The following is a 20,343-nucleotide window of genomic DNA, read 5'->3' as shown; positions in this document are numbered from 1 at the left end:
AGGAAAAGTTAAATTCATGCAAGCTAGGACTACTGATAAGCACTTATTCTTTTTTTACATTATCCTCATGTGTGACATTATCTGAACTAGTTCTCCATTTAACTACTTGTTTGGCTGCTAGTAAATTGCTTGGAAGTATATGGAATTCTCTCTAGGCACCTAAATGGGTCAGGAGAGGAGGATCAGATTACTCTGTCTGCTGAAAGCCCATCTGATCAAGTAGTCTGTAAAGAAAGAGAGCCCACTTTTCTTTGCAAAGGACATGCAGACCATTGGCAGTAAGGACCAGAAGCATCTCCCTCCCATCTACCCGACTGCCTAGTAGATGGCCATATTTTTCCATATTATTATACTAGATCATTATTGAGTTCAGCTGAGCCATGTGTGCTGCTGAGGGAGCCTCATAATTCCTTTGAGAGATGTGGGACATTCCCAACTGTTTGGAAAGAGAGTTATAAACTAAATGTGTTGCAGCATATTGCAGAATAGATATTCGAACCCATATTTCACCTCAGTGCTCAACCACACATGCACATTCTATATTAATATTTTCAACAACTGCCTATATTCACCAGAGAAATAACCTTCACTTAAAAATCCCATTGCCACCACAAAGCTTCAGGGGGAAAACCAGCACCATGTTACTTCACTGATATGTCATTTTTATTGCATTATGCATCTAAATCTGAAGGTGTCAGCTGGAACAATCCCACCGATTGAATACAACCTCTTCATAGTTGAGACTAACAATTGGATTTATCGTATCTTGTCCTGAATGCAGAATTAAAATACTTAGATGACAGAGATAGATAAATGTATAATATGCAAAATATAATATAGACCTAATAAAACAAGCAAACAACTTTGAAACAGTCAAAAACCAACTTAGTAATGCCCTGAAAGATTTTTCCAGGGTTAGGCTTCTAACCACCTGAAGCCTAACCCTGCCAGGACACAAGTGTGTGCTTTCCAGCTACGTTACCGTGAAGCCAACAGGAAATTAAAAGATACCTGGGAAGGCTGAGAGCTTGAACACTATTCCAATTCTAAATATCTTGATGTCACTTTAGACTGAACACTAACATTTAGGAAACACGTAGGAACACCAAGCACAAAGTAGCTGCACGCAATAACACCCTGCGGAAACTTACTGGCAGCACATGGGGTGCAAACCCAAAATTAATAAGAACATCAACCCTGGCCTTGTCTTATTCAACTGCTGAATATGCCTGCCCTGTTTGGCACAAGTCTGCTCACACAAAGCAGATGAATTTTGACAATTAATAAATAAATAAATAAATAAATGCAAAATCATAAAAAACAAAAGTATTTTTATACTATCCAGTTTTAACATGACACTGAAGCCTGTTTATAACTTTGATTGCATAAACAACCTTCTACAGATGAGCTACTTTACCTTGTGTTTATGAACTCTTTGTTCTGCATCAAGATGACTAATTTTTTCCTCAGTTTTCTGAAGCTGCGCCTTTGTCTCTTGATGAGCTAAGAATTCATTTTCAAACTAGAATATAAACATGAAAGTAACGTTTATCAATGTACTCATTCTTTCAAAAATGCCAGCAAAACTCCTTGATGCTTTGTTTCACATATTATATTAGCCTGATACATTTACAGTGCATGCCTATGTTGGATGGGGGTACAAAGTGACAAATTAATCATTACTTCTACTGTATTCTCCTAACCTCAATTTTTTTTAAATCCTATCCTTTGGTGAAATCAGTTGCCAGCATCAGACTGGTGTAAGGGAATGGTCTGGAGTCTTTTTAACCAGGGCATCCAATGAAGACCTGCCTCCTAAATGCTCATTTGGGGGTTCACTCTTGCAGTACAGCTATGAATTGAGTTTCTTTTAATGGGCATAGTTGGGGCTCCTCCAGCCTATCTCCATCTCATCCTAATATTTCTCAAAAATGGCCAAAGAGGTTAGGATTGCTTCACTGACCTTGATTCCTATGTCTAACAGCTACATACTATGAAGAAAGGACCTTGTCAAATTTAACGTAGTATTCCAGTGATCAGACTGAAATACAATCCATGTTGCTTCATCTCTAGGTGCTGCTTTTGAGAAATAATACAAAATCTTGGGAATTTGGAATCTGCCAGACCTCAGATCAGCCCAAACATGATGTCATTTCTGCAGTTGGCATTCACACATAACAGTAGTCTCAGATAAGAGCAAGAAAGCAAATAGGGAAGGTTGTTTTTGAAAAAATGCTCAAGCACACAATAGTAATTGGGGAAATGGGGCATAATCTGCAATATCTGAGATTTGACTTTCTGCCATTTGGTTTCAGATCAGCTGTAAATTCCATAACTGCATAAATAATAGTGAAAGAAAATTGTCACCAATTTTACTCAATCTTTCCTGTCACATTCTGAAGCAAAACTAGGGCAAGTCGTCCTGCTGAGGAGAACGAAAGCAAACATGATACAAATATCTATCTATTTGTCTAGTCAAGGTAATAGTGAAAGGCTAGGAAAGGATTTTCAACAGAAAATGTACAAAATAGGAGATTAAAATAATTCAGTGCGGGGCTCTCACGTTTTTTGTTTTGTTTTTGTAAATTAAAAGTAAAACACTGTAACCTCTCATTGATTTTATCTATGATGTATACTTTGGCCTTTTGTAAATTAAAAGTAAAACATTGTAACCTCTCACTGATTTTGTGTATAATGTCTACTCTGGCCTTTAAAAATTGTACGATACATTTATGACAGAGCAGACTGAACATCGTTGTTATAAAATACAAATATTTACATAAAAATATCCTTGAACTACTAACCTTTTTTGAGAATTCTGATGCTCTGTCTTCAAGCTCTTCTATTTTCTTTTGCTCAATGCAGACATCTAGTGGAAAATAAAGTTAGTTCAAAAACTTTTAAAAATTCAACATCTGAGCAGTCTTTCAAAAGAATCAATTTCCCATATGACTATTTTTTTTTTCAAAAGAACCAACTGAAAATGGATGGAAAATATGTTGTTGGATGACTACCAATATCTGTAAACTGGCTGATTTTTTTAAAAGGCATGGATTTCAGGATCACCATCAAGATATGGTAGTTAAGATATAGATGCTGGCTTGGACTCATAAATATCAGAAATGTTTCATACATATGTATTGTATCCCACTTTGGGAGAAAGGTAGGATATACATTCAATCAAACAATCAATATCTTTATTGGGAGGAGTTAAGATATGCCCCACGATGTTTTAAATGTACATATATAACTTGTGAATGTAAAAAAGAGCATACAGACAAATGCACTATGCGGCACATTAATCAGGGATTCACTATGACTTGCTGTCAAATATACACTCAAATGGAAAAGGTAGGGTTAGTTTTGTATACTCATAGAACAGCCTCCAACTTTCAATTACAGGAAGAGGTAGTACTCTCGGTTCCATACCCGATTTCTTTGGAAATGTGGAACGCCACTTCTGATTTGTTAAATATACTCTCTTCTATTTTTTGTATGAACCAGTAATATTAAAAGACTTACCCAATACATGACTAAAGTCTATATCCAATCTTTTACGATAACTAAAATCTGGGTCTATTCCACTTCGGTGCAAGACTATTTGTGAAATGCATTCTTCAATTAATTTGAAATACAGAGATCTGTACATGTGAAAGAAGAGAAAATGGGTATGTTAAAAACAGAATAATTGGATAAGAAAGATAGGTACAAAAGTTTCATCCTGCAAGTACACTAAGTAAAGAATATTTAAACCAACACCCTTATTACAGAAAAGATGAATCTTGAAGAATTAAAACTGCTGACACCGTGCACTGTGGTCAACGGAGGAGGCCTTCCTCTCGGTCCCACCTGTCACAAGCTTGGTTGGTGGGAACAAAAGAGGGGTCCTTCTCCGTGAACGCTCCCCGTCTCTGGAACTCCTTCCCTAAAGAAATAATAACAGGCCCTACCCTTCTCTCCTTTAAGAAATTCCTAAAAATGCACCTATGCACTTTAGTGTATGGAGAGGAGGAGCATGATTTTTTAACTACTTGGAATGCTAGGTAGTCCCACTACATGACTGCCACGATACATTTTAAATGAACACTGGCACCAGCCATTTTTCATGTAACTGTATTTTAAATTGCTTTTAGAGTATTTGTTGTAATGTTTACTTATGTTTTAGTTAACTGTGTCTTATTGGATTTTGTTTTATTTTCATCACAATGCATAATTTTTCGTCATAAGCTGTTATTACTGTGCTTTATTGTGTATTATTTTGATACATTTGTACTCCCCTGGGTCACTGAATGCTTGTCTTTGTGTGTGTGTGTGTGTGTGTGTGTAAACCGCCCTGAGTCCCTTCGGGGAGAGAGGGCGGTCTAAAAATTATTATTATGTGTTGAAACAGGCTTCATCCTGCCAATATAGTTGCTCTTTTAAATTGTATGCCTTATGTTTGCCAGAAGAAAGCACTTCAAAAATAGCAACTTCTTCCACTGAAAACAACAGGTGGATAGAGAAGGAGTTTAAAAAGTCCCCTTTAAAAAATTATTTTTTATTCAATACACCAACCATATTAACACTTGTTTACTTGATGGAGTTTCACCTCGTGTATGAACTGGCTATTAGTTGTTTTAGGAGCAGAGACATAGTAAATAGGAACACAGTTAGGCTTTACAAGACATTCTCTGGTAATTGGGTTCTCATTTATTATATCTCTATTCCTAAAACACACAAACAATATATTAAGTGGAGAGAAAAAACCATGACTAAAAGTTTAAACTATAAAATGGAAATCAATAAGGATAGTCTATATTACCAAGCAAACAATGGACAAAACAGCATTTTAAATGCAACAAAATAAAATAAAAATGATTCAATAATGAGATAACATGAATATATAAACAAAAATGACAACATTATTTATGTTGTCTGAGATGTTTGTCTTTATTTTGTGACATGTTAGAGATAGCCTTTCCTTGGCAAGCTTCTGTACCACTGTGACATTGAGGAATTAAAATATTTTCCTTGAGGATCATTATCCATAATAATTGAAAATTTAGTAGTTGTTATATCCAAGCAGATTCATATCATGTAAACATTTGTTGTCAATACCTATGTAAGAACTGTTGAAAAAAATCCTTACCGTATACAATGGTCATTTCGAATCAGCAAGAGATGTTGAAGTATAGAGAGAAAAGAACCTTCTGCACTTGTGTTCTTAACTGTGTTCCAGAGCACATTGTAAACATCATTTGCTTCAGTGATCAAATCAAGGATTATGCAATAAATTATAATTCTAGGTCATACAAGCGTTTTACTCTTGCAAAGTAAAATCTGAATTTCAGTCAAAAATAACTGCTCCATTCTCTTAGCCTAAAACACCTCTTCCTAGCTGTTAGGAAAAATAAGCACACCACACTTACCATACACCATTTTAACCACAGGAGAATAAGAACTTGCTGGAAGAGCTGTGATACTTTTCCATGTTACATACCTAAGATGCTTGTTGAGAAACCTGGTCTAAACCTTTTTGTTGTAGGTTGATGTGAGTTTTCCGGGCTGGATGGCTATGTTCCAGAAGCATTCTCTCCGGATGTTTCACCGACATCTATGACAAGCATCCTCAGAGGTTGAGGGGTTTGTTGGAAACTAAGTAAGTGAGATTTATATATCTGTGGAATGTCTAGGGTGGGGAAAAGAACTCTTGTCTGCTAGAGATACATGTGAATGTTGTAATTTATGTTGTATTTTGAAAGGATATTCTAATTCTGATCTGATATCTCCCAAACGATGTGAAAATTCAATCATATCTTCTTCCTTATGTTCACTGAATACTCTGAGTTGGATATCCAAAGCATCGTTGTTTATGCATTTCAATTGCTGCAGTGGAAAAAGAAAAAAACAGTACTTAATTAATAACTGCTACTAAAATGAGTTATTTGGAACAGAATCCAGTTTTTAACACTCCATGGTACATACTTTGAAAGTTCCCTATTAATTATTCACAAACTAAGCAAGCTTCGAATACATTACATAAAATAAAAGTAGTGGTGTTGGTGCTATCTTTATTCATTTTAAGCTACCCTATTGCAAATGAAATTGTATACAACCTTTCTCCCTGTCTTAATAAATTATTCCATGAGGGACTTTACACAACTTCCAACTTGGGTAAATCTTATAATTTAAATATTAATTCACATACATACTAAAGAACACTTACTGGCAATTGCTCTTTCAGTCCACAGCGCATAAATTCATTTCTAATGTGAAGCCTGAAGTCCAAATCATCAGGAGATGTAACTAGGGCATTGATGAGCTGCATGCAGGCTATCTGCAAGAGATTATAAATTTAAACTGCTTGTAGCTTTTATTTATTTAAGATACAGAATCAGAAGCAGCTATATTCTAGATGTAAATTTTTAACATCTGAGAAAACTGTTCACAGGAAAACAACTTCAATATTGTATTAGTTCTGATTATACTCAATTATACATGTAGTAGTGCGACATTGCAATAATGTATAGCTTTATCCAAATTAAAGAGAAGCAACAATGGAATCCTGAAGGATATTCATTTTGTCCAGTGACAAGTACAATCTTTTGACTGTACTGACAGAAAACTCAGGCTCAATTAGATCGTACCATTCTATATGTCAAAATCTTCTGCAGAAACAAGAGTTAGAGTCTGACTCAGCAGAAAAAGAGAAAATGTCTCAGGCACCGTGAGGCTACTTGTTGAAGGCAGTTCTTGAGCATCCATGGATTAGAGAATATAACACATCATATGCTGGAAATGCCTGATACTTCCAGATTGGAGAGCACACATTTCTCATGACAATTTGCCTCCCTCCTTTAATAATGGTGATTATTACGTTTAAAAACCCTTTTTTTCTGATTGACAATAATATCATCCTATTTTCACTCAGCCAAAGGACATTATTCAATTTTGCTATCTCATCTTTCTCCATTTTTCTCATCATCTAGTAAACTGAATCCAGATGGGAATATATCGACCAGGCTTAGAGAGATGAGAATCTGTCACATAAAATCTGATGACAATGGATCTCGTAATCTAAGCAGGACTAAGTCTGGATGAGCACATTCTTTGCATGTAACAGGGTGTTTGCCTGTAACTGTGGTTCTTTTAGTGGTCTTCACATAGCCCCTTCCCCCTTCCTTCTTTCCATGTTTGCCATATTACACAACGGGCGGGAAATTGAGGAGAAAGCTGAGCTGTGCTAGACATATGTGTTCACAGAAAGTGAAGCAGCTATCACCAGAAAGTCCAAAGAAATGCTTTGTGTGGGTAGAGAGGCCTATTTGTGAAAGTCACAGATGAGGACTCGAGAAACATAGTTCTTATTTCTAGGAAGCAAACAAATTGATAGCTATCAAGTTAGCTCACTCAATGTGAAGATACATATTAAGCCACAAAGAAGATAAGCTACAAATAAGATTGGGACTTATTTATCATTTTTTAACTGTAGGATTTATGAATCAAAAGAGTGTTACTAAAAGTAGAAGTGTAGTTATATAGTATTATCTAAAACAAGTAGAATAAGGGATAGAAAGCATTACATAGTGAATGCAAGGTTTGTAGAATTATTTCTGTGTGTTTGATTGTGCAGTTTGTGTATGTCTGTGTAGGTGGATGAGTTATTGGTATATTTCTTTGTTTTAATTTGATAGTTTGTTGTAATAGCTAGTTAGCTATGCAATGTTAGTGTTACATATTACAAATAATCGTGATTCTTTTTGTAAAAAATGTAGTAAAAATACTGTAAAACATACACAAAGTTGGAAAAAACAGTATTAACCTATTAGAATTAGAAAATACCACCAGGAGAGGTGCAGTTTAGACAGAGTCACAGAAACCACAGAATCTTCACTTGTAAAGAACTCTGAACAATGCAAAGTCAGAGAGTGATAAAGTCCTAGTAGTTGGTGTTTGGCATGGGGAACACAAAAAGAACTGGGGGGAAAAGGTGAGATGCGTTGTACATGCTCATTGGGTGAAGTGGGGCTACTAGCAAAAAAAATTAAGTTATAGAAGATTTAGAGAAATGCTCTGCACAGGCACTAAGACATATTTGCCTGATTCACAGAGACCATGACAAAGAACCAACCCATTGCCTCTTCTAGTATCAATTATTGTTATTACTATTATAATACTTTATTTATACCCCGCCCCCTCTTCCTGAAGGGACTCGGGGCAGCTTACAACAATCCACAGATACAGAAAATAGCACAAACAATAAACAAAAGATGTGAATAAACAATTATCATTACATAAAATTAAAATTACATACTAATAAAAACATTAATAAATAACATTTCACTATTTGCCCTCTAAAAACAATATAATCATTATTAAAACTAGTTCATTCCTATTATCGGAATATCCAGTATTATGTTTTAATAGTCATTCAATCCTATCAGATAATTAAGTAATACTCTTGCCATTAGCAAAAGCTTGCTTGCCAGGTTTTTAACTTCCTGAAGGTAAAAAGAGTATGTGCTTGTCTTATTTCCTTGGGGAAAGCATTCCAGAGTCGGGGGACCACTGCCAAGAAGGCCCTCTCCCTTGTCCCCACCAACCCTGCTTGTCAGGAGGAGGGATCAAGAGGAGGGCCTCCCTAGCTGATATTAAGGTCTGCGTAGGTTCATAGGGAGAAATGTGGTCACGTAAATAGGCAGAACCTGAGCCATATAAGGATTGGTAGCTTATAACCTGCACTTTGAATTGGGCCTGGGAGCAATGGCGCTGCTTTAAGAGGGATCGTATGTACATTGCAACTTGTACCTGTAAGCAGTCTGGCTGCAGATCTTTGCACTAATTGCACTGCAATTAATGCCATCTTCAAAGGCAGCCCCACAAAGATTGCATTGCAATAATATGTGATAGAACTAAGGCATTTTTAGCTTTTTTAGGTACAGTTGCAGATGATGCACAAGTTTTAATTGTGCAAAGGCCCTCCCAGCCACTGCCTGGACTTCAAGTGGCAGTACTTAGTCCAGGAGGACCCCCAGACTGCAGACCTGTGTCCTCAGGAAGAATGTAACCCTGTTGAACAGAGGATGTTACCCTATACCCTGATCGGCCTCGCAACTGACCAGGATGGCCTGTCTTGTCTGGATTAAACTTTAATCATGTTTATCAGTTATATTCAACAAATGGTATCTTCCAATACCAATTGCTTTTTGCTCTCATGTGATAATACTGCTCTTACTAGATTTCACTCATACATCTCTTAATTATTCTTTACTAATCCTCTGAATGCTCAGTCTTTCATCCCATTCTAATACAGGTAAGATTACAAAGGAATCTTAACCACTTATTTCAAATTAGCCTTCATTACGATTATTGCACATACATTCATCAGCCATTCTTCTCTTTTTCTGCTCTACCACCAGTCGTCTTAAATTACAAAAACTCATAAATAATTTTTATTCGAAACAATCCTTTTCTATTTATTTTAACTATTGTACTTTTTAAAGTCCATCAGACAGTAGCCCTGATGTTTCTATTTCACTGTTTCACCTTTTCATCTGACAGTCATCATATCATTTTGAACTCAAACCTGTTTCTAGCACTTGCCATTTTTCATGAATATCCAGAAAGCATAAGGAGATAGGGCCAAAAAAATCAATTGATGTATTAATTTTGTAGCAATATCAAGTTTTTGCAATATTGATCAAAGTTTCCATTTGTACAATATGCAAAAACGTAACTTTAAAATTCCATAGATTTTCATATTTTATAAGGAAATTAGAACATGTCATAAGTAACTGGAATAAAATCAAGATACTGTAAGGAGATCAACTATCCCAAAAGCATTTCTAATTATTCTTTTAAGATTTTACTTTTTAATCCTTCTTTTAAAAACAAAACAAAACAAGATTACCATGAACAGAATGAACAAATCTACTTAACAGCCCGGTAAAGCATAATAGACTTCTTTTTAATGGCATGGTTAATAGCATTAGCTTATTAGTTTGCCTGAAAAACCTACTCTTCTTGGCAAGACATGAAAGGGTCTTCTGAAATATTCTTCTTTGAGCTCTTTCATGATAAAATACAAAGATCCTTCAACAGTTAATATTTCATGAAGGGGTAATTTGAGCCTTACATCATCATTATTATATTTTCATTTCAAGCAAATAACAACAACAACAACAACAATAGTTCCACTGGAACTTGTGCCACAAATACCATCTGCTTGCAACAAAAAAACTGGTGGGATCACAAGCCTGAAAAAGTTAAACAAAATGAACACGTCAAACGACTCTGGGACTTCCAAATTCAGACTGTCATAGTTTTGGAGTACAATACTCCTGACCTCACAATCCTGGAAAAAAACAAAGTATGGATCGTCGATGTTGCAATTCCAGGTGACAGTGGAATTGACAAGAAGCAACTGGAAAAGTTTACACGATATGAGGATTTAAAGATCAAACTGCAAAGACTCTGGCATAAGCCAGTAAAGGGGGTTCCAATGGTGATCAACACACTGGGTGCAGTGCCCAAAGACCTTGGTCTGCACTTAAAAACAAAAGGCACTGACAAAATCACCATCTTTCAGCTGCAAAAGGCCACCCTATTCGGATCTGCACACATTATTCGCTGATACAACACACAGTCCTAGACACTTGGGAAGTGTCCGACATGTGAGCCAATCCAAAATCCAGCATAGTGATCTTGTTTGCCGTATACTAATCTTGTTGTGTAACTAATAAGAAGAAGAATAACAATCCCAGGTGACAGTAGAATTGACAAGAAGCAACTGGAAAAAGCTGAAACGATATGAGGATTTAAAGATCGAACTGCAAAGATTCTGGCACAAGCCAATAAGGGTGGTCCCAGTGGTGATCAGCACACTGGGTGCAATGCCTAAAGAACTTGGCCTGCACTTTAACACAATCGGCGCTGACAAAATTACCACCTGCCAGCTGCAGAAGGCCACCTAACTGGGATCTGCACGCCTTGTTCGCCAATACATCACACAGTCCTAGACACTTGGGAAGTGTCCGGCGTGTGATCCAATTCAACAGCCAGCAGAGTGTCTGCTGGGAACTTATCTTGTGTTTCAAATAATAATAATAATAATAATAATAATAATCCAAAGAAGTATTTTTTTCCAAACAACACAACAGGTTCAAATAACACAGTCTTTGACTCCATTTGTAAAAAGAACCAGTTCCAGACTCTGCTTTTATCAATAATAGCCAATTAAATATACTGATGGGACAGCAATGTTCCAAATTGCATAATATAAATAAATGGAGAATTTTAATATGTACTAACATTATTTGGAAGTACAAGACATTATAATGCATTTGATTATACACTGCAAAATCGTAAGAGATTAGTGTAAAAACCTTAAATATCTTTTTTTAATTACAGGAATGTGTTGCTGGCATGCACATATCTTTTAAGATATATGCATATTCCAAGTCACCTAATCTCTACAACAGTTGGTAAAATGAGAAATTTCTGTTTTGAAACAGCACTGTCAAATCCTCAGGAAAAAGAGGGTATTGAAAGAGGCATAATAGGTTAAAAGCAAAGCACACTTCTGCTGTTTAAACTGATTCTGTAATATTTATATAAACAGGCATTAACATGTCAATACAGAGTCATGCTTAGTCAATGTAATTGATTCTGCAGAATTTCCCTGCCTATCCATCTGAATCCAGAGTTGTGCAAATTCTAGTATTTTCTTTCCTAAGGTAAACAAACAGTTGATAGCCTGCTTTTATTTGCAATACAATGCCATAGAAAAAGTATAATTTACTTGCAAATGGACTGAATTCCCCCGAAGACCTTCCACAATGGGGAAAAACCGCTCAGTGTTCTTCTCTTCCGATGTTGTAGTCAAGGCTTCCAAAATTTTTTCAAGGCTACAACATTATAGGAGACAAACAAAGATTTAAGAGATACATTAAAACAGAAATTTAAAGCTTAACAAACATAAACATGTTTTGCTCAGGCTCTTTATACTCTGGTTTGGTCACATTCTTCCATTTCAAATTCTACAAAGAATCTGTCAAATAGCATGGAATTTCTTTTGCAAAATCCGGTCAGCTCTTGTGGCTGCACAAATGTTTCTAAAACAGGCTCCCCCCTGTAAATCTGGGCAGAATGTTATTTGCAAAATACTTCAGCACCACAAGTCTAGCTTAACCAACATTCCATATGCTAAATGGAATGCTTAGTTTTGAAAGATTACTCTTTTTCAATTTTTTTTCAAAATTCTCATTTATGTTTTTTTAAAGTATATTTCTAATTTAATATGAAACGTGTGCATTCCATGCCATACTTACATGTTTTCTTCTCCAACAATACATATTGCAGAAAGCAGCTTAGCTACATCTGTCATCATGTTGACTTGTCTGGGATCAATCGTTTTGGCCAGTAATGAAAAGCTTCTCTGTTCGCCCATTATTCTCTCCAAACCATACTGAACAAAGCGGAAAAGGAAGATTTACAAAAATGAAAAGGTGATGGTTTGCAGCAAGGCTCCTAGGTATTGCTGCAGAGTGACAGGACATGCTTCCTCTCCTGTCCCCCAATGCAGCCCTTGATGTCACATTTGAGTCTGCAGCATTTCCTTGCTTTCCAAGCTTGTAACCTTGGTTCTTCTCTGTGGTACATCCATGTAATAAAAAATTGGGAGCCTGGGTATGTTCTATCCAAGGATGTTCCCTCTTCACACCTGGGGAAATTACCCTATATACACATGTAACAATCTAGGAATTTTAATAAAGGTATCAACCCACAAAGCCTAGATCAACTTATCTATGGGTCAATATCAGTGCTGTACTTTAATTCCTATCAAAAAAGGAACCATCTTTTTCTTTTAATATAATGGTGAAAGACGCAAGCTTCAATCATTGTGACAGAACTTAAAAGAGGTGTCAACTTCCCCTATTCTCTCAGATGTGGCACTGATTCTGGCTTTTGTGAATGTTAGGGTGGGGAAATGGCAAGAGTGGCCAGAGGCAACCAGCTCCCTGAGGTGGTATTAGTGCTTTCTCCTATTGGCAAAATGATATTCGCCTTATCCATGGGTTATATCAAAATCCATAATTTTGACCCCAAACCTGCTCTCAACTTGAACATGAATAAATACCATAATGTATAAATATCTATTTCTAGTATTGAGGAACAGACATTGTATTCACTAGTCATGGGACCGGTATTTGTTTCATTTGTTTCTTTCATGTTTTCATTTCATAGAATCATAGAGTAGGAAGAGACCTCATGGGCCATCCATTCCAACCCCCTGCCAAGAAGCAGGAATGTTGCATTCAAAGCACCCCTGACAGATGGCCATCCAGCCTTTGTTTAAAAGCTTCCAAAGAAGGAGCCTCCACCACACTCCGGGGCAGAGAGTTCCACTGTTGAACAGATCTCACAGTCAGGAAGTTCTTCCTCATGTTCAGGTGGAATCTCTTTTCTTGTAGTTTGAAGCCATTGTTCTGCGTCCTAGTCTCCAGGGTGGCAGAAAACAAGCTTGCTCCCTCCTCCCTATGACTTCCTTTCACATCTTTATATATGGCTATCATGTCTCCTCTCAGCCTTCTCTTCTTCAGGCTAAACATGCCCAGCTCTTTAAGCTGCTCCTCACAGGGCTTGTTCTCTAGACCCTTGATCATTTTAGTCGCCCTCCTCTGGACACATTCCAGCTTGTCAATATCTCTTTTCAATTGTGGTGCCCAGAATTGGACACAGTATTCCAGATGTGGTCTAACAAAGGCAGAATAGAGGGGTAGCATGACTTCCCTGGTCCTAGACGTTATACTCCTATTGATGCAGGCCAAAATCCCGTTGGCTTTTTTTGCTGCTGCATCACATTGTTGGCTCATTTTTAACTTGTTGTCCACAAGGACCTCAAGATCTTTTTCACACATACTGCTCTCAAGCCACGCATCCTCCATTCTGTATATTTGCATTTCATTTTTTCTGTCTTAGTGGAGTACCATTCATTTGGGTGGCACAAAAAGGCACACCCCTTTCCAGTACGGAAAAAACAGTGAAACAAAAAGGAAAGTAGGAACAGAAACTGTTTGGTCGCCTGCTTTTGGACTACTGAGACCTGCCTGTCCGGCCAATCAGCAGAGAACGCCATCTGCCTCTTCTGCTGGCTGCCTTGCCTCGCCCACTATCGCTCTGCAGACTGAGAGGAAAGCATCACATGTGGTATCTTAAGCCCTGTCTTTAACCTCACTTCTCTTCTGAAGATGGAGAATTAAACTTCTCAGAATTACTAGAATCTTAAATCGTCTTTACACTCACTTCTCTTCTGCAGGTAGAGAGTTAAACTTCTCAGAATTAGTGGAATCTTAGGTAACTCTCATGCTTTTAATCCAGGCCATAATGAAGGATATAAATACAAACCATCCCATGTTTTTACGGATATTTTATATTCATAGGAGGAAAAAAAAATCCCTAAAAATGATGCCCTCCATGTGTGGCAATTTTCATCCCTCTAACCCTAAAACTGACGGGGAGGGGAGCTAGGGAAGGATGCACATGTTGGCCAATGGTCTGAAAATTTTCATTCTTTCGGATGTTGAATGAAACACCCATTTGGATAACCGCTCCATTTTCAGAAGCAATGAACGAAAACAGGACCAAATGAATGAAACAAAATAAAACAGATAGCAATTCCATACAAATGCAGAAGACTAGTAGCTAATAGCAAAACAGGAAGAAAGGTAAGGAAAGAGCCATCTTCTTTTGTCTCTTCCATTTCAATTCTAAGCTATTCTGAAAATGTTTTCTTGTTGAGAAAGGCTATTTAAATTGTGTGACATAGGGATATGGGGTCACTCTCACTTAAGGGCACATGGGAAAGGTCCACATTATTCTGCCCACTCACAAAGATGGGAGGAGCAACCCATTTAAGGATGCTCTGTATTCAGTGCTGGAAAATTCTGGGGTTCACAAGTAGCTGAATTAGAGAAGAGAATGTGCCCTTCTCCATTCAACTGACAAAAGATGTTCCATCAGTAGCTAGGCTACACTTGATTCTGACCATAAATATTCCAGATAAGCAAAACAACACTGCCTTGGAACAAATGAAAAACATTAATAAAACAATCTGCTAAAGGATGCATTAAAAAAGAAAATAGCTATAATATTTTAATCTATAGAAATTGACATTTTATTAAGCACCCAGATTTCTGAGGAAGTCTAATATTCTTCCACAGTAAATAGTGCCTCCACACTATCTAGAAACAAAACAATGTTAGAACGAGCTCATTTCTACCATCTTATGCAAGAATCTTCAAATTATAATTCCCTATTTTTTTCTGCAAATTGCATTTAAATGAATATAGAATGGCAATCAAGTGGCCATTCAAATATTACTACACAACAACTCCTAGCATCCCCACTATTGACTATGCTGGTCATGGTGCATCTATACTTTAGAAGTAATACAGTTTGACATCATTTTAATTGGCATGGCTCCATGCTATGGAGTCATGGGAGTTCGAGTTTTACAAGGTCTTCAAGCCTTCTCTCCCAAAGAGACTACAATTCCCATGATCCCATAGCATTTTGCCATGACAGTTAATGTGGGGTCAAACTACATTAATTCTATAGTTTCTACCCTAAGGATGCTGGAAGCAAATTTAATAAAATTTGGAGGGTTGTGTGATTTCCAAACCTACTCTAAAGACAGTTATCAAAAGCTGACTTTGGATATGCAAAATGATGTTATGCAAAAATGTTCTGCCTTGTCCACACATTTCATTCAATGAATTCCAGTTCCCTCCTAAAAATATCCTTTTTGTCACCGGGTCTGGACACAACTCAGTATCAGGGCAATCCTTTGAAATTCTAATCAAAAGTAAATCTGCATGTTAAAGTGGGGGAGGCTGCTCAGTAACTAGGTATATCATTGTTGCCTCAAGAAATTTATCAAATGGAGTCACTGACCTTGTTATTCATAAAAGCCTTCAAACACTGTATGATCTTATGTTGTACCTTCTTCAAAATCTTGTCCTGACTAATGGGAAGAAATTAGAAAGAAATTGAAAACATCAATGGAGGTTATTCTGTACTTAGCAAAAAAATTATAAAGCAGAGGAAGCCTTACTGTTTCGGTTCAACAAGTCTTTCCAAGATGTCCAATAATAACCCAAGTCCTTCACGACCAAAGTTCTCAACCCAGCTGCAAAAAGAAAAAAAAATGTTTTTATTACTAAACCAAATAGTTTTGATTTTGTCTACCGAGCTTTAAACTAGCATTTTGAAGAGCAGGTTGTTGCGGGAAGCAGCCTTCTCAAGCCTCATCTTAATGATGTTTGTCTGTTTTTGTAATGTCATTTTATAACCTGAAGTATACATCTTATTTGATTTGTAGTTTCCTTATTTCTATATATCTAAAGCAGTGGGACGGGCTGCAGGTCGTGACTGACTCAGTGAGAGTTTAGAACAGTGGTTCTTAACCTGTGGGCCGCGGACTACCAGTGGGCCGTGAGGACAAAAATCTGGTCTGCAAGCGCTTTATGTATTTATTTTATTTTATGTATTCCCGCTCCTTTCACACCACCTGCTATCAAAGCTGTAGCTGGGGGATGGAGGTGGGGGTAGGGGTTCAACCCCCCCCCCCCAAAAAAAATTCAGATAAAAAAGCTGGTTTACTCATGAATTTTAACTGGTTAACCAAATCCCCATGTTAAGTCTATGAGAAGCAAACGTTAAATTGATTTAATTAAATAAAATATAGAATGAACCATACTATTTAATTATTTTGTATTATGGAACTACTCTTCATGATTTGCTAATTTTTTAACCCCCCCCCCCCCCCCCAATAAATTCTAGCTAGAGCATTGCATGCTACTCCTTCCTTGTCGCTGACCAGCCCTGCCCCCTTGGATAGACCACGTCAGCTCTAATAACTAAATACGGTTTCCTGTGGGCGAGTAGTTGGCATCTACTGGATGACATATGTTCTATATCAGAAACTAAAGCTGATGTGGTCTATCCAATGTAGTTTCCTGAATCAGCACCCTAAATAACCAAACCAAATCTAAAGTTGTTCAAAAACTCATTCATAATAACCCTTTTGGTTAAGAATGACATCATTAATATAAGTCAGGCCTTCGAAGGGACGATATTACCATCTGAGATGCTTGTAGGAGATAACATTCTTTGATGTTCTCACAATATGTTAACCCCACAAATGGAACACAGAAGAGAATTCCTACACCAGATCTCAGTCCTCAAGAAGGTTTATTCCTTCAAAAGGAAAGTTCCCAAGCCATTTAGGGCTTTAGACGTCATTACCTGCCTAATGAATTTGGCCTAGAAGTAAGTGACATGCCTTTCAAATTAGTGTTACATAATTGTTATAAACTGTTCTGGTCAGCAATCTAGATGCTGTATTTCGTACTAGATAAAGTTCCAAACATGTCTAGCTGGATCTAGTTACTAGTTTGATTTCTAGAAATTGCAAATATCAGTACAACTTGAGTAGAAAAGTGTTAAGATCGCAGAGCATCTCTTCGACAGCATTATGGTGTCACAGAAACCAATGCACTAAACCGAACTGCAGATATGTAAGCAAAATATTTGGCTTTATTTGTTTTTTCTTAATTCTATTTTATTAACAATGCAGATCATGCCATCATTAGTCATCTCATTTCATATATAAAAGGGTGCATCTTCACTACCACAAACATAAGCTGGACACATATAATAGGTAACAAGGATGGGTACATCTTGAGGACAAGACCTAGCAATACCTTAGTCATGAAACATATTAACATTTGGTGTTCATAAATTCATAATCAATTTATAAGCAGACCTCGTGATAAAACAATACAGATCTTATTAAGCGTTGATTTAATCAAATTCTAATTTCAGTTCAAGGGACCTTTTGGCAAGATCAAAATTATATGGAGATTAATTTAGCAATAACTGAATGAGCAACACAGATTGAATACACCAATAGCATCATAATGCACAGAAGGGACTTTTCCGAGCTAGTACAAAACAAAATTCAGCCCACAGCAGAATTATGAGCCATTTTATACCACTTTGAAGTTCAGTTCTCCTATTTCATCGAAACCATGCAAAAATATTGAGCTGACTCAATAGGAACTTGCAGGTTCTGGAAGATTCACCAGTTACAAACTTTAGTAAATCAAATAAGACATCAGAACCCCCAAGTCAGGCAATTAGGGTAATATTTATATTTAATGCAAGATCTTGTAAAACCTTAATGCATTTGCTTAACAAAGAAAAAAAAGTATAGAAACACTGTTATATAAGATTACAGGTTGTTACAAAGCAAAATATTGTTGCATATGATTATGGCAAGAATTACCTGACAGGGTTACTGGTCAATGACACACGAAGGGATTCTAAGCAACTGATAAGTTTTTCATCAGCTGTTCCTGTTTTCAGTTCATATATGAATTCCTGAGGTGAGATCTGTTTGTTGCTTTTGAAGGATCCCTGAAAGACAACAATCAATTACTGTAATTATTTTACGAGCTTGTTTTTGAACAAAGATATGTGAGAATCACATACTGTATATACTCATGTATAATCAGACAAGAAAATAAGACAAGGCACTAAATTTTACCACAAAAAAAACTGGGAAAACATATTGACTCAAGTATAAGTCGAAGCTGGGAAATACAGCAGCTACTGGTAAATTTCAAAATAAAAATATATGCCAATAAAATTACATTAATTGAGGCATCAGTAGGTTAAATGTTTTTGTTTTTGTTTTAGTATTTACATAAAGCTATAATTTAAGACTATCCAACTCTGATTAAACTATTATTCTAACCTTCTTCAATGTGTATGAGCTTAGGTATCCTTCCAATAATAAAAAGAGTAAAATAATAAATGTAATAAAATAGTAAGAGTAAAATAATGGAAATATAATAACAGTAATAGCGTAAAATAAAAAATGTAATAAAATAATAGTAGAGTAAAATAATGAAAATGTAATAAAGAACAATAAAAAAACAACATCAGATAGATAGCAAGCAAAGTAACCTCTGCTGGAGATGTGGCAAGCACAAAGGGACATATTTTCATTTATGGTGGGAATGTCCCCAAGTGAAGATTTTTTTGGAAGAATATATTTATCGAAATAAACAACATTATAGGATCAAATATTACTCCAGATGCTAGGTTAGCATTATTAATGGACACCGCAATGTTGAATTTAGAAACGCATAAGAAAGAATTGGTGATTATTTTACTCACAGTGGCAAGAATTATAATAGAAAGGAACTGGAAAATAATAACTAATCTAACACCAGAAGCATGGCATAGGGAGGGATGGAACGTAGCCTTAAATGATAAACTAACAATGGAAATGAGGGTATTCAGGGGGGGTTCAAGATTGGGAAAGGCGTACGGCAAGGCTGCATACTCTCACCCAACCTTTTTAACTTGTATGCAGAACACATCATGCGATGTGCGGGGCTTGATGAATGCAAAGCTGGGGTGAAAATTGCTGGAAGAAACATTAACAACCTCAGATATGCAGATGACACCACTCTGATGGCCGAAAGCGAGGAGGAGCTGAGGAGCCTTCTAATCAAGGTGAAAGAAGAAAGCGCAAAAGCCGGGTTGCAGCTAAACGTCAAAAAAACCAAGATTATGGCAACAAGAATGATTGACAACTGGAAAATAGAGGGAGAAACCGTGGAGGCCGTGACAGACTTTGTATTTCTAGGTGCAAAGATTACTGCAGATGCAGACTGTAGCCAGGAAATCAGAAGACGCTTACTTCTTGGGAGGAGAGCAATGTCCAGTCTTGATAAAATAGTAAAGAGTAGAGACATCAGACTGGCAACAAAGATCCGCCTAGTCAAAACCATGGTATTCCCTGTAGTCACCTACGGATGTGAGAGCTGGACCTTAGGGAAGGCTGAGCGAAGGAAGATCGATGCTTTTGAGCTGTGGTGTTGGAGGAAAGTTCTGAGAGTGCCTTGGACTGCGAGAAGATCCAACCAGTCCATCCTCCAGGAAATAAAGCCCGACTGCTCACTGGAGGGAAAGATACTAGAGACAAAGCTGAAGTACTTTGGCCACATCATGAGGAGACAGGAAAGCCTAGAGAAGACAATTATGCTGGGGAAAGTGGAAGGCAAAAGGAAGAGGGGCCGACCAAGGACAAGATGGATGGATGGCATCCTTGAAGTGACTGGACTGACCTTGAGGGAGCTGGGGGTGGTAACGGCCGACAGGGAGCTCTGGCGTAGGCTGGTCCATGAGGTCACGAAGAGTCGGAGACGACTGAACGAATGAACAACAAGGGGGGGATATTAACAGATCAGATTTTGAGGCATACTGGTCGGTCATTATTAAATATGCTTT

General features: G+C 37.0%; 1 protein-coding gene across 1 annotated transcript in view; it reads right to left on the bottom strand.

Annotated features, from left to right (window-relative positions):
* Positions 1-20,343, bottom strand: part of DIAPH3 (diaphanous related formin 3) — a 145,603-nt gene that overhangs the window by 114,721 nt on the left and 10,539 nt on the right. The window contains exons 5-15 of the mRNA XM_067466911.1: positions 18,329-18,459; positions 16,094-16,168; positions 15,934-16,003; positions 12,309-12,445; positions 11,780-11,885; positions 6,206-6,316; positions 5,747-5,865; positions 5,129-5,245; positions 3,523-3,641; positions 2,805-2,869; positions 1,418-1,522 (exon numbers count right to left, since the gene is read on the bottom strand). Coding sequence (XP_067323012.1) covers positions 1,418-1,522; positions 2,805-2,869; positions 3,523-3,641; positions 5,129-5,245; positions 5,747-5,865; positions 6,206-6,316; positions 11,780-11,885; positions 12,309-12,445; positions 15,934-16,003; positions 16,094-16,168; positions 18,329-18,459 — 1,155 coding nt within the window. The remainder of the gene's footprint in view (positions 1-1,417; positions 1,523-2,804; positions 2,870-3,522; positions 3,642-5,128; positions 5,246-5,746; positions 5,866-6,205; positions 6,317-11,779; positions 11,886-12,308; positions 12,446-15,933; positions 16,004-16,093; positions 16,169-18,328; positions 18,460-20,343) is intronic.

This window comes from Anolis sagrei, chromosome 3 (assembly GCF_037176765.1).
Source record: "Anolis sagrei isolate rAnoSag1 chromosome 3, rAnoSag1.mat, whole genome shotgun sequence".
Lineage (NCBI taxonomy): Eukaryota > Metazoa > Chordata > Lepidosauria > Squamata > Dactyloidae > Anolis > Anolis sagrei.
Note: the sequence above shows the minus strand (reverse complement) of the source record. Positions and strands in the feature narration are given on the sequence as shown.